General features: G+C 33.7%; 2 protein-coding genes and 1 long non-coding RNA gene across 5 annotated transcripts; 1 reads left to right on the top strand and 2 right to left on the bottom strand.

The window, feature by feature from the left end:
* Window positions 1-219: 219 nt before the first annotated feature.
* LOC130972894 (glucan endo-1,3-beta-glucosidase, basic isoform-like) lies at window positions 220-3523 on the top strand. Its single transcript, XM_057897226.1, has 2 exons — window positions 220-393; window positions 2157-3523. The coding sequence occupies exons 1-2, from the start codon at window positions 294-296 to the stop codon at window positions 3185-3187; spliced, it is 1131 nt and encodes a 376-aa protein (XP_057753209.1). The 5' UTR covers window positions 220-293; the 3' UTR covers window positions 3188-3523.
* Window positions 3524-4863: 1340 nt separating this feature from the next.
* Window positions 4864-6257, bottom strand: LOC130976546 (uncharacterized). Its single transcript, XM_057901432.1, has one exon. The coding sequence runs from the start codon at window positions 6066-6068 to the stop codon at window positions 5052-5054; it is 1017 nt and encodes a 338-aa protein (XP_057757415.1). The 5' UTR covers window positions 6069-6257; the 3' UTR covers window positions 4864-5051.
* A 1184-nt stretch (window positions 6258-7441) lies between these two features.
* On the bottom strand, window positions 7442-12575 carry LOC130977154 (uncharacterized). Of its 3 annotated transcripts, none has more exons than XR_009084864.1 (12): window positions 12309-12575; window positions 11977-12164; window positions 11776-11885; window positions 11608-11682; window positions 11253-11290; window positions 10409-11157; window positions 10234-10307; window positions 8945-9082; window positions 8344-8557; window positions 8152-8269; window positions 7892-7949; window positions 7442-7716 (listed from the first exon to the last, which is right to left on the bottom strand). It is a non-coding gene; the product is annotated as an uncharacterized LOC130977154 (long non-coding RNA). The 3 variants fall into 3 exon arrangements; XR_009084865.1 differs by having other exon boundaries at window positions 10409-11154; XR_009084866.1 differs by having other exon boundaries at window positions 10409-11154; window positions 11253-11682.
* Between the last annotated feature and the right edge of the window lie 1914 nt (window positions 12576-14489).

Here is a 14489-nt window from a genome sequence, read left to right as displayed (position 1 = left end):
CAAATTAGAATGACAGTGACTCATAGCCACCCTAACGGCCAAACTAGCCTAATATAGTTCAAATAGAAAAAGGATAAGGCATTCGAAAAAAGAAAATTAGTAATGTATCATATGGATAATAATGGATGGCTAGAACAAGAATGAATACACTGAATCTAATAATAATTATTGGTATCCAAACACACATATATAGACGTTATTATTAATGTGTGCCTCTATATATATGCCTCATTTAAGACTACTGAGTCTCATGAGACAATACTAACCAAGTGCTTTACTTTGGTGCTATATGAATGGCTTCTTTCTTCTTTGCAATAACAATAAGCAGCAGTGCCTTAATGGCTTCTCTGTTACTCCTGTTGGCATTATTCGCAGTAAATCTTCGCATTACTGGTTAGTGTTCAACTGTTTATTATGTGTGTTACTATTCGTTTTTGTTTCTTCTAACCCAAAATTATTCTAATTCTTTCTATTATAGAAGATATGTTAATAGAATTAAATTTTATAATTGATGAAAATTTATATGCAATTATTTTTATACAATATTAATAGTTAAGAATTGTTAGATGATTTAATTTGTTTAATTAAGTTATAGTTTAACTATTAATTTTATACGAAGATAATTGTTCGTAAATTATTATCTTTATCATTTTATCTAATTTGATATCTCTTTTTATTTATTAATTAATTGAAAATTTGACCTATCGAACAAAATTAATTAAGAAGAATTAGTTGAATTATATTCTATATATTATACTTAAGCTCATGAAAATATCAGACTATCAGAGTTCAATGCAACTTTATTACTTATTAAGCACCGCATATAATTTATTATTGGACTCAACATTGCCACCTCCTTACAATGATTTGGCGTTGCGTTAAATCCATTATTACAAGAGGCTAAATTAAAGAAAGAATTATGTATTATTGAGTGTATTTAAGTTATCTGAAATGATATAATATAAAAAAATATTATAAATATTAAAAAATAATAATAATAAAAATATAATATTTTATAATAAATATTTAAATATATTAAATAATTTTAATAAATACTAATCGATAGATCCTAATATATTCTTTCATCTATAAACAGAGAACAACTTAAAAAACTAGTTGATTAGACTTAGCAGATTTAACAACAATTTGCCATCTCACCAAAAAACAGTTAGTTGACTTAAGCAGTAAAAGGAGGTAGATCCAAAAGACTTAAAGACTAATTCGTTAGACTTATCAAACTCAACATGCATTGCCATCTCTTTACACCTATTCGCGGTTGAGATTTACTCCTCTCTCTCTTTTTTTTCCCCTTTTATATTCGTATTATATTTATCTAACATTAATTAATTTTTCATTCTTTTTCTACTAAAAATTCTTTGCTCCAATAGTTTCCATCATAACTAAAAAAAGCTAGTCCGCTGGGTGGGAGATTGCTCTACTTATATTATAAGTACTACATCGAACTTTTTTATGACTTGTGTTTAACTATCAAAAAAAAATAAGTAATTTTATATTATTGGATAAAATTTTTTACCACTAAAAATATTAGTAATAATTAATTAATGACTATAAATTATAAAACTTGCTAACTCTTAACATTTTTTTTAAATGACTGACTCGCAAAATAAACTGGCTAACTCGTTTAGTCCATTTAATGTTTTTTCTCATTTTTAAGTGTTCTTAATTTTTTTAACAATTCAACCTATGTATGTATGTTAAATTCTAATAAAAATATCTCAATTTTCAGTACAATAATTCATTAAAAAGACAACTATATTTGTATATAAATATTAGTTGTTTAATTCATATTCAATATATATTTATATTTCAACATATATTTTATGAGTAGTGCTAGGAGCCAATGGACTAAATATACAATGTGTACAATGGACTAAATCTTTGATCCATGAATAAAATGAACTCTTGACCTTTCGGATCTAGAACACTAATACCATATCTGAAACCACTCATCCCAAAAGCGTAACCTGACAGAACAATGTAACACTAATGGTCATATCTCTAATACTTCCTAAACCTCTATTGTACACATTGTACGCTTAGACTATTGGCTCCCTAGACTTTCTCATATTTAATACTACTAAGGGATCTTACAGCCAGCATGATTCTCTTCCAAATGTGTAATGATTTGATTGCAGGCGCTCAAATTGGTGTATGTTACGGGATGATGGGCAACAACCTACCATCAGCACAAGAAGTGATAGAGCTTTGCAAAGCAAACAACATTGTGAGAATGAGGCTCTACGATCCAAACCAAGCAGCTCTTGAAGCACTTAGAAACAGCGACATTGAGCTCATGTTGGACGTTCCAAATTCCGACCTTCAAAGCCTCGCCAACCCAAACAACGCCGGTCAATGGGTTCAAACAAACGTCCTCAACTTCTATCCAGCTGTCAACATCAAATACATCGCCGTCGGCAACGAAGTCAAACCCGTCGGCGACTCCACTTCATGGATGGCTCAGTACGTTCTCCCAGCAATCCAAAACGTGTATCAAGCCATAAGAGCTAAAGGCCTTCAAGATCAAATCAAGGTTTCAACCGCCATCGACATGACCCTTATAGGAACCTCTTATCCCCCATCAAAGGGTTCATTTCGAAGCGATGTAAGGTCCTACTTGGACCCCATAATCGGCTACTTAGTCTATGCAAATTCGCCACTTTTCGCAAATGTGTGCCCTTATTTTAGCTACGTTGGAGACCCCAATGATATATCATTGCCTTACGCTTTGTTTACTTCACCGAATGTTGTTGTCTGGGATGGATCAAGAGGGTACCAAAACCTGTTTGATGCAGTTTTGGACTCTGTCCATGCAGCTCTTGATAACACCGGGATTGGATACGTGAAAGTGGTTGTGTCTGAGAGTGGATGGCCTTCGGATGGTGGATTTGCGGCAACGTATGACAATGCAAGAGTTTATTTGGGAAATTTGATTCAACATGTGAAGGGTGGTACCCCAATGAGGCCTAATGTGGCTATAGAGACTTACCTGTTTGGGATGTTTGATGAGAACCAAAAGAGCCCTGAAGTGGAGAAACATTTCGGTGTCTTCTATCCAAACAAGCAAAAGAAGTATCCATTTAATTTTGGATTTAGTGCAGGAAGACACTGGGAGGATGACATTGTTACTATTAAGAATGCTTCTGTTCCTTTAAGGAGCGACGCCTAACTAAGATTGCTCCATGTATGTGAAATAAATGAGGAGGGTTAGGGCAACAAGGTTTTGTGAGTTATAGTTATTAATTAGCTATTATTTAGTGTTTTTAAGGTAGCGTTTGTTTTGAGATACTGAGATAGAGATTGAGAGACTGAGACTCAATATCGTGTTTATTAGTTCAGAGACTGATACTAACATTTCTGTCTCTGTCTCTAAAATTTCAATATTTCAGTACCTCCAAAAAGTAGAGGGACACAAGGGACTGAAATTTTTAGAGATGAAAACTGAAATTTTAATAATATTTTATACTTAAAATACTTTCATTTCAATTAATTAATTTCAATTTTACCTCTTGTGCAAATTAAATTAGAGTTTCATTCTTGTTTCAATTCATGTCTCCCATTTTGCACCAAACAGAATACTGAGATTTATTTCAATTGCTGTCTCTTAGTCTCTGTCTCTCAGTCTCAGTCTTTCCGTCTCTGTCTCTCCACCAAACGCTACCTAATAGTATAAGATTATATTTAATAGTGTGAGATTATTCATTTTTTTATTGGTTAAGTGCTATCCTCTAAAATTTCTCAAATTAAAATTATAAAAAGGTTATATTCACATAATTATATATTTTTATGTGAATATAATAATTAAAATATAAATAAATTTTAAATTTTTATGGTATTTTTTGACTTGATAAATCAAAACTTTTATTTAAAAATTTAAAATTTAAACTAATAACTTTTATGACATTTTTAGTTGGGCTTAGTTTTTTTTGACATTTTTTTGGGTCAAATTATATTGAGACTTAAACCAAGATCTCTCTTTTAAGGGGTAGGAGAACTGGGGAGTGGAGACATATGCTGTCTCAACTACAGCTCATTGGCCAGATCCAAAACAAAGAAAAAAAAAAAAAAAACTACAGTTCATTGGCAGCTTTTGTGACTTAAATAGCCTATTGAGTTTAGAGCAATAAAAAGAGACCCACCTAAAAGATTAGTTTAATAGATGGTAAAAATTTATATTCAGTCATTTCTATGTGAAATTGTTAATTAAAAACACTTAAATAATAATTTAGTTTAATATATTAAATTATTTAATATTTTTTAATTAATAATTTTACATAAAAATAATTGTATGTAAAATTTTAGTAGATTTATTTGATTTTCAAATATTGCATCTCCTTAAACTGATTTGACGTTTGAATCAAGCCCATAGAAATATCCAACCCAAAAGAATAGTAATTGAATTACACCCATGAAGTAGAGCCCAACATAAGCTTACTTGTTTCATGACCAAAAATTAAAAAGATTACTTATTTGCCTAGGTAAAAAAATAAGCTTAATTAATTTGAGTTGATTTAATAATTAATTTATTAGTTTATTTAAATGTGTCAAAAATTTAAATTTTATTTTATATATACAATAATTTATTAATTTACAGTAAATTTTATTTTTATTAACAAACCTGTTGAACTTTTATCCAAGTGTTAACAAATTTTTTTTTATCAAAAATAAAAAATTTAAACATATGATTTTTTAAAAGAATATGAAAAGATTATGCCATTTTAACATTAATTCTTCAGAAACATGCATGTTTACCGTCATAATAAAGATCTTGGCAGATAATAGCACATTTTAATCAAAAGATAATATTCCAGCTCTAAGCTTACACATAGGCTTCATGACAGGCTTTCATAAATTAAAAATAATAAATGGGCGTTTATGAATAGAATACACATATCTTATTACATTATTTTCAAATTATTATATAAATATATTTTCCATTGTTGACAACGCTTGACTCGAAGCAATTACAGAGACAAAAAGCTAGAGCGCACCATCCACCATATTTCCACACATACATTATGATACATCTCACTCTAACCCAAATTAGGCAACTTATAATTCATAAAGATGATAGAATTGTTTAGAAAACCAGTAGTGTTTCCAGTTGAATTGATAAGACCTTTGTTGTATTGCACTTCAACATTGCTCGAGAACATAGCTTGTTTAACAACTTGACCTATTACTTCATCCTTTCCCTGTTGCTCTTGATGATTAGACTGAGGAGTAGTAGCCTTCAACAATGATGAACTTTTGGAAACTCCATTATTTTTTATGGTAGCTATAGCAGTCTTCTTTGATCCAATAACATTATTAATCTTATTATTTTCATTATTACTACTACAGTGAGAACATAAATTAGGTGACCATATTCCTGTACGGCAAGTCTTAGCCAAAACCTTACTTAATTCATCACTGGGGTGTTTCGTGGGACCCTCCACTTCAACATGAAAACCGTTACCATTTTTATTGCGATAAACTTTGGCGGTTACAGAAAGTCCAAAGTGTGTTGTGATATAATAGTGCGCCAAAGTAACCGCGTAACCGTTTTCAGAACTAACCTTTTTCTTTGTCTCAAGAACGAAAAGACCGTTTCGCTTCGAACAACCGTAGGAAACTATGGTGGTTTCGATTGTGCAACTCTCCTTCGCCCTCGTGAACGACACGGGGGCACCACCGCCGGTGGAAGAAGAATCGATGCCGGTTATCCCGCCGGAGAGGCCGTCACGTGCAACTCTCGTGATCTTGAGAGCAAACTTGGTTTCGTTTTCGGAGGAAGAGTCTCTGATTCCGAAATGTATGCTCTCAACGCCGTTGCCATCATAATTCGCTTTGAGTTGGAAGCCACAAACGTGCTTCTTCTTGTTTTGATGATGGTTTGTTTTGTATTCGACGCCCCAAACTTCGGTGTGGTCGTTGTTTTCCTTCCAATTTCCCATGGAAAGTGTAAAGGCGGCGTCTCCCCAACGTGCAACCGTGCCGGTGGCGTCGGCATCGAAAGAAGTTGAGTCTTTGCCAAGGTTGGTGTGATGACTACTGTAAGCGCTTCCCATTGTTGTGTTGTTTGTTGGATATGGGAACAAATTCAATGTAATAAGAAGGTTTATTAATTTGTTTAAGGAAAAAATTTTGATGAGGTATAGTAAATGGCATTATTATTTGTCTCTTGAATGAGTCTCCATTATTTATGGAATTTGGGTTTCGTTAGGGACATTTGATTTTGGTTATGGAATATCATCTTCTCTAATTAGAGTAAGTTCAAAAGAATTGAACCACATACACATGCACATGATGCGACAGAAATTAAAGGTGCGATGTATAGGGGCGCCATTAAAAAGATTGGAGAATTAGATGCTTTATAGAAGGGAAGTGGTGAAGGAGATCAAAGCTAAGGGAATGAAAGAAAGCATTTTTGACTAATGGCTTTCAAAATGAATAAATAGTATTCCTTTTAAACAAAAGAAATGAATTCTTCTTCTATATATCACGATTATTCGTTGAATTCATGGGAATAAAGTATTATGCTCTTGGCGATTGCATAATGGCAATTTCGACGTGGAAAAGCATTGTCGACAGGTTGGATCTGGTAAATTTCTTCAACAACCTCTTTCTACAAGGTTAATAAAAAACTTAATCTTCTCCATCTCACTACAAAGAGGTTGTTGGTACAAAAATTGATTTTTTTTCGATAAGAGGGCGTTTCGACTGTCAATAGTTTTGACTACCGAAATAGAATGGGCAACTTAAAGTCGAAAAAAATGATATAAAGAGTGTTAAAGTTGAAAGGTAGTTATTGTCTTTCATTGAGTATCAAGACTTGCTACTCGACCTTCAAATTTTTGAGTAGCAAGCTGAAGAGAGATTTAAAGGCCAAAGAAGACGCACAACTAGAAAATGGATTAATACAGACAGATTTACAGACGGATTTAGTCTTTATTACAGACGAATTTTTAGTTACCGACATTTTTGGTTACCGACGAAATTACCGACGGATTTTGTCCCTCTGTAAAAGTCCCGTCGGAAATTATTTACCGACGGATTTTTTTTCCGTCGAAAAATTACAGACGGATTTTTAGCAGTTATCGACGGATTTTTCCTCTGTAAATTTTCTATCCATTTTCCAAAGGCGACGAACTTTCCGACGGATTTTCCGTCTGTAATTACAGACGGATTTTCCGACGGATTTTCCGTCTGTAATTACAGACGGATTTTCCGACGGATTTTCCATCTGTAATTACAGATGAATTTTTCAACAGATTTTTCGTCTGTAATTTGAACTTTGGAAAATCATCCCATTCTGATTACAGACAGAAAATTCGTCTGTAAATCCGTCAGTAAGATAAAATTGAATTTTTTTTAGATTTTTCCATTGCAAAATGAATACTTTAGATTTGTTTTCTAAATTTACTCCATCAAACACTGTAAATTGAAAAAAGAAAGCCAAAAATCACATAAATAAACATAATATTCATTACATGATACCTATAAAATTGGATGTTATTTTTCAACATCATTGGCCAATATCTCATTGTCTTAATAAAAAAATACCAAAAAAAAATAAGATGACCATCCCAATGTTACATGAATGTCACAAATTACACTTAGCACTTAAAGATAGAATAATCTAAAATATTAATAGATAACTAAGTTGCATTAGCAGCATCAAGCTCCACATTGAAAGTTAATCTTGACATCTCCTGACTGAAATAGAATTAAAATCCGAATTGGAATTGGAGTAAATCAATCTATGCCAAAGAATCAAAACATAGAAAAATAGAAAGAACAACAAAAGCAAACAGAGATTAGAACAAAAATAAAATAATTAAAGGGTTCTTCACAGAGTGCGGAATGAAAAAGAACATTTGAAAGAACTCACCTGGGCTAAGCAAATTCAAACCAGCAGGAAGCCTAGGCACAACAACAGCAGGATGATTCTGCACATACGCCAAAAAACCCTCAGACGGTTCAGCAAATACAACTCTTCGTAAGATTCAACAACACTAGGGAAATTATAGTTAAGAGAAGGATCAAGTTAAGAGAAGCTCAGAGCATTTTTAAGCGAAATGCAAAATGGCTCCACTGAAAAATATAATCTGATAAGGATTCATGTCATAAGAGTTCATTGGATTCACATACCTGTAAACTACTTGTGCCGCAGCCTACAACTGTGATAGTCCCACCGGTAACAGCTGCACCTGCGAGGAAGTAGCTGGCACTAGAAGCATCTCCTTCAACAAAAGCATTCCCAGGAGACCTGGTAGGAAACTTCCAATTAGAGTCAAAATAATTTAATTCTGAAATCTTTACAACTCAATAATAGAAACTTACTTGTACTTTTGACCTCCGTGGACCAAAAACCTATCTCAGTTACCACTGTGCTCCACATGGACTCCAAAGCGCTCATCAGTTTCAAAGTCATATCAACGTAAGGAACAGGAATCAGTTTATCGATAATCTCAATTTCAACATCACCAAGGGCGAAAGGAGCTGTCATGAGCAATGCAGTCAAGTATTGACTGCTAATTGATCCAGACAACTTCACCTGCAAATAAGATGAATAAAAGCATTTGAAAAGGATCAAATAAACACTGGTTACAATATTTTTCTTCAGAGAAGTTATAATTAAAATACCATATCTATGTAAAGTTATCGAGAGTTTGTAAGTAACTTTAGAAAATTAAGCAATCCCATTTCGAAGGACAGTCCATGACTCAGTTCTCAATTTGACCGAAAAATTATAAAAGTGATGGATAAAGTTTGATGAGAAAAATCCTCATCCAACATTCCTCTCACTATTTAATTCAAGAACCAATCAGTGGCTTGTAATTGTCATTCTAAAATAGAAGAAAGATCATTCAGTATGTTTTATCCAATACCAGTATCCAATGCAAACATTAAGGACATAAGAAAATGACACTGAATCCCACACCTTTGCTTTCGGAGCGAGACGAGCCATGAGAGCTGCAGCAGCATTACCAGCATTGTTCTCCTCTATGAAACTGATGGTTGAATTGATGACAAGCAAAGTGATAATACCAACAAAGTCTTGCCAATCAGGAGGCTTACCCTGTACAATAATAATAAGAGCAAGTACAAAATAATCAAACTCAAATTGAGTTCACCTAAACTTGGCAAAAAGTTGAGTTAATTCAAGAGTTTGATACACCTCCAAAAGTATATATATAAATAATGACAAAAATATTAAAAATTACTCCCCAAAAAGTATATATATAACACCGTTGATATTATTATAATGCACCTATTTACGTAGAGTAACTTTTTTGTTGCATAAATTCTTAATCAAGTGATTTACTAATTATACATTTCATTGCATAGCAGAGCATATATGCTAAAAATATAAATTAAACTAAATATGTTGAAAAAAGAGTAAAGAGTTGATTAATATTAATTCAAATCTAAATATAAAAAGAACTTTAATTACCCAATTTAATACAACAGTACTGCATTTACAAGCAAAAGCAAATGGTTCTAGCTTATTACCAAATTTTATTAGTAGTATGATAAGTAATACTAACAAACCCACCACCACTCCCCTGTTCATATATAATACGTAGTAGGTTTGATTGCATATAAATTATTTGCATTCATTTTTTGTCCTATATATACTATTGGTCCAGAGTATTTTGGTTTTGACTTTTGATGTTGAAGATTTTACATGAAAGTAATTAAATTTCCATTTGATTATATAGTGCTAGCTCTTTTCACAAAAGCAGAAATTAAATGTCGTCAAAGATCACATGGTTGAGATTTTGGAAGAAAATTAGTCAAAGGTTGAATGAACAACATTACAGTAGGGTTGACTAACAAAAATGATATGGTTACATGATCAGCATTTTCTAAGCAAATAAAGACAAACTACTTGACTCACTGTGTCATGATGACAGATTCCCTTCTCATAGAATCAAATGCATGGTCACAGTGCTCTTCAGCATTTAATTATAGACACAACAATATGGGTTTCATCAAATTTTTTACTTAATTACTTAGTATTCTTTTAGCCTATAAACAATCACATTTAGTGCTCTAATTACACAATTGAACACCGAAAAATAAGCAGGGAAATATTTTTCCTGCCATCAAAATCAAAAACTGAAAAAAATATTAGGAAAATCAAACACAACTGACCAATTTATCTCTATAATTAATTGGTCATTAGACAACATCTATGAAAGCTTAGTCTTACACCCAGCATTTTACCTCTATAACATGTATAGCATCCCATGCTCCTTCCTCTAGATAGCCCCGGCAACCTTGCTCTGTCTTTGAACCATCTTAAATTATGGAAAATTCATGTTAGAAAAAGATCAAAAGGATGAAAACTAGTCAACTATAGTCCATTAGAAATTAGAATGTAATCAAATAACAGACTTACCTTTCTTTATCAGAAAGCAAGCCACGAAACCATCATTGTCATCTTCCCATACATAAACTGATGAAATGCCACCTTCATAATATCTATGACATTATCCATTAATGGTGCATGTTGTTTTAAAACAATATACATAAATAAAATTCAAATTGAAAGATAAGAATACCAAAGAGAACGAAAGAAGCATGATTCACAACAAAAGACTTAAAAAACACAATGACAACAACACAAGCAACAAGCATAGAAAATCAACCTGTAAGAGTCAGCATCTCTATAATTTAACACAGTTTAACACACAAAAGTCTTGTAACATAAGTACTACACGAATACACATCAATGTAATTTTACATTGTAAACTGAAATATTGTTTGATAAAGATTTTTCTGTACATATAAAGATTCAATCATATCTAGCATTAAGATCTTCACACACAAAATTGGTCAATCTCCTCTTCAATCATCATCATATACTATATCAGAAAGAGAATTGAAATTAACATAAAAAAAAATAAAAATGAGACACTTCTCATCATAAAGGTAAAATCCCCTGCCTTCCCCTGCCATTTCTTCCACTAAGAGAGAATCTTCCACTTGAGAATGATCTCTTCATTGAAATTGGACTCAGAACACAATGCAACACCCTTCTTCTATAGCTTGATTTGCTACTTTCACCCATTGATGATGATGATCTCTTTGAAGTGCCAACTTCTTCATTTGAATCTTGATCATGATTCATGTGAAGAACATCAGCTACTGAAAGTGTAATTAAGTGTGATTAAGTGTGATTAAGAGGGAATACATTAAGTTTTGAATGTATGAAATAAAAGATAAAAGATGATAGTGCTTACAGAGAAAGCAAGTGATCGAAAGCAAGAAGCGCTTCTATCTGCAGGAGAAGTGCATTCAAAGTAATCGTTTTCAAGAATATACCATAAAAATATTAGTCCATGAGAAATATTACCGTGAGGCCCATCTTTCTTTCCCCAAATTTCAAACAATGAATCCAATATTGTAACATAATGAACAGTTACAAGCATTGCAATGTTAAACCCTTTATAAGCAAGATATAATAAAAAACAGTTACAATGCATAGCCCTGAAAAGAAGAATCTAACCTGCAGTAACAGTTACAATGCATAGCCCTGAAAAGCAAGATATAGTAATCTAACTATGGAAAGAAATGCATGCTTTCTTCAAAAATTACCTAAATTTCCACACGAAGGGCTGTGATTTCCTCATCTCTCTCATCCTATATTTGTTTGCCAGCCTTGAGAGCAGCCTGTGACAATAAATAAATAAAAAAACTGAGTAAGTATTAAGCAAATGAAAAATCAAACTCAGATATACACTAATATAAACAATGGTATTATACCGAAAGAGTATGCTCTGCAAAGGTGCCAGCACTTCAGAAATAAGCACATCTCATGATTAAAACACCGATCCAAATTCTGTGTAAGAAAATAGATTTTTCCAGCTTCTGGTCTACAAATGCACGAAAAGAAAAGAAACATAATCTAGTAATGGCGTGTGCAAGTAAAGGAGAGGGAGATAAATAAAGAAGAGAGAAACTGACATCAGGCACAACAACTTGATCAACATCTGAGTTGTCAATGAGGGGCGTATTCGTATTGGAGCCAGTGCTCGCAATGAATTGTGGCTGCACAAACCTAGTGCCAGAGCCAGAGCCAGAGCCACACCCAGAGCCTGTCCCCGAACCACCCCTGCCAACCATATTCTCTTACTAACGCTGATCCTCTCAACCTGAAACCACCCAATTCCAGATTCAAATTAACATTAACCAAAACCCAATTCAGGGAACCACAAGGATTTTAAGATAAAAACTAGAAAGAAAAATTGATAAAATTGTTTTGAGAAGATAGAAACTACAAAGAAAAATTGATAAACCTAAAAGGTGAAGAAAAACGCCGATTTTGGCCAAAGGAGGAGGAGAAGCGCGTGGGGACGAGGGGAGGCTCCGGGAGCGAAATTGGCGGAGGTGTATGAAGCAAAAGGGTAGGAAAAGGAGCACGAGAAGGAGGGCGTCTGGTTTCTGGAGGAAGGTGAAGTCACGACGGCCATTGTTGAGCGGCGGCGGCAGCGGCGAAAGAAGAAGCTCGTGGAAGAAGAGAGGAGTGTGGTTTTAGTTGAACGGAGTGCGAATGGAGCTCGAGAGAGTGGGGTAAAATTAGGTTTAATCTAATATTTTTTGACGGAAAATTTAAATTACAGACGGATTTTCCGTCTGTAATAATTTAATAAAACGCGCATCTTGTTTACTTAATTACAGACGAAAAATTCGTCTGTAACCATTCTACGGAAAAAAAAATTAATTTTTCCGATAGAATTATAGATGGATTCTCTTTTTCATCTATAATTTATGCTAATTTATTTTTTTTGTTTTCCGACAAAAAAATTCCTCTGAAATTCCGTCTGTATTTCAGTGGGATAAAATCCATCGAAAATATCCGTCTGTAATAACTAATTTTCTAGTAGTGACGTGTGTAAAACATGTGTATCAAAATTTGGAAGTTCAGACTTTTTAGAGAAAAAAAAGGAAATAACATCGTGGGTCAAGATTTTTCAAGATAAGTTTATCTCCATGGTTTATAAATAGGAGAATTCTGCTAAAATTCTCAGCGACAGAAGTCAATAGAGTGCAAGTGTATGTGAGTGTCTGAAATCCACTTTTATTTTCGTTTCTTTTTATTTATTTGCTCTACGCATTTTCTTTGAACTTCTTTTCTTCAAGCATTTTGCTTTCTTTTAATTTTAATTTTTACGCTTTCATTTATTTAATTTTTTTTATTTATTTAACGTACTTCTTTTTATTTGCTACAATTTGTCATAAATATTTTGACACCGTGTGTTTCGACACTAACACTAAGTAATTCCCGCGTCGAACTCACTCTTTTTCAGAGAAGTCGTATCTGCTCTCCGAACCGAGATCTTAATACAAGTTGGATTCGACATCATGTCGAGATTATCAAAAATCAAGTGAAACAAATTGGCACGCCCAGTGGGACCCTGGATTAAGTAACATGTCAAAATTTGCATGCGATTACGCAGTGACAAAGTAATAATATCTGATAGAACCTCTACTTTGATAGATACGTCGAATAATGACACTAGTGAAAATACAAGAGGCTTAGAGGTAGAGGCTAACCCATCAAGTCAAAAGGTGAACCCCATAATTACAGAAGTTGTTCCTTCGACTGTACCCAATACATGGCCTCCATATGGGTTGCCTTCAAATTACTCTCCACCAATGGAGGATCCCAACATGGGGTTTATATGAGGTACGACTATTACGAGGAATAATCCATTGTATAACCCGACACCTTTTCTAGGTTACCCTCCAGTGGGTATGTAACGACCCAACTTCTAGCCTGTCATGACCAATGCTAGCAGCCAGACACTACTATTTAACTGACTTTAGATACTTTAGACTATATATTAAGTGTATACATATGAGCCTGTAGCGCTAGTCGAGAATCGTGTATCTAGTCGCGCATATTGAAAGAATTGTAAAACAAGCAGTTTATACAAGTAACGAAAAGCATAGCATAGCATACATTATTAAATAAATAAAAAAGCTAGCCCTCTTAAAAAGACTATTCAAGAACGTGGGCAAAGACCACTATTATTAAGACTGCTACCATTACTACTACTACTGCTGCTGCTGATAATGGATCTCTAGAAACTACTATCACAATATGCAGAAGTGAGAGAATCACTCTAATGCACTGGTGATATTGCTACTGCTTGCATCCTCTGTGGAGTCCTCTTCTCCGGTCTCAAAAAAGTTAGAGTACAGATCCGTCATCATCTGGTCAATCCACACCTCTGAGCTAAACTCGGTTGAAGGTGCAGAACCAGAGATTTCAGGAACTCCTGGCCCGTTGAATCCTGGCTCAGCTACAGGAGATGGTGGTGAAGCGTCGGGCATAGGTACATTAGGAACTACTTGATCCTCTTCGGGGTTGAACCATGGTGGATACTCGGGTATGGTAATGATCAGAGACTCCGATATTGGCTCTGCCATGTTCAGAGGGTAAGGCGGAAAAGGATACTGGCCTCTGCCGGGGT

Source organism: Arachis stenosperma, chromosome 4 (genome assembly GCF_014773155.1).
Source record: "Arachis stenosperma cultivar V10309 chromosome 4, arast.V10309.gnm1.PFL2, whole genome shotgun sequence".
NCBI classification, from domain to species: domain Eukaryota; kingdom Viridiplantae; phylum Streptophyta; class Magnoliopsida; order Fabales; family Fabaceae; genus Arachis; species Arachis stenosperma.
Note: the sequence above shows the minus strand (reverse complement) of the source record. Positions and strands in the feature narration are given on the sequence as shown.

Bases quoted from the DNA above. Each gene is read 5' to 3' on its own strand.
- LOC130972894 (XM_057897226.1), top strand. From the start codon at position 294: ATGGCTTCTTTCTTCTTTGCAATAACAATAAGCAGCAGTGCCTTAATG. The intron at 394-2,156 runs GTTAGTGTTCAA...ATTTGATTGCAG, and splicing joins AGTAAATCTTCGCATTACTG to GCGCTCAAATTGGTGTATGT.
- LOC130976546 (XM_057901432.1), bottom strand. From the start codon at position 6,068: ATGGGAAGCGCTTACAGTAGTCATCACACCAACCTTGGCAAAGACTCA.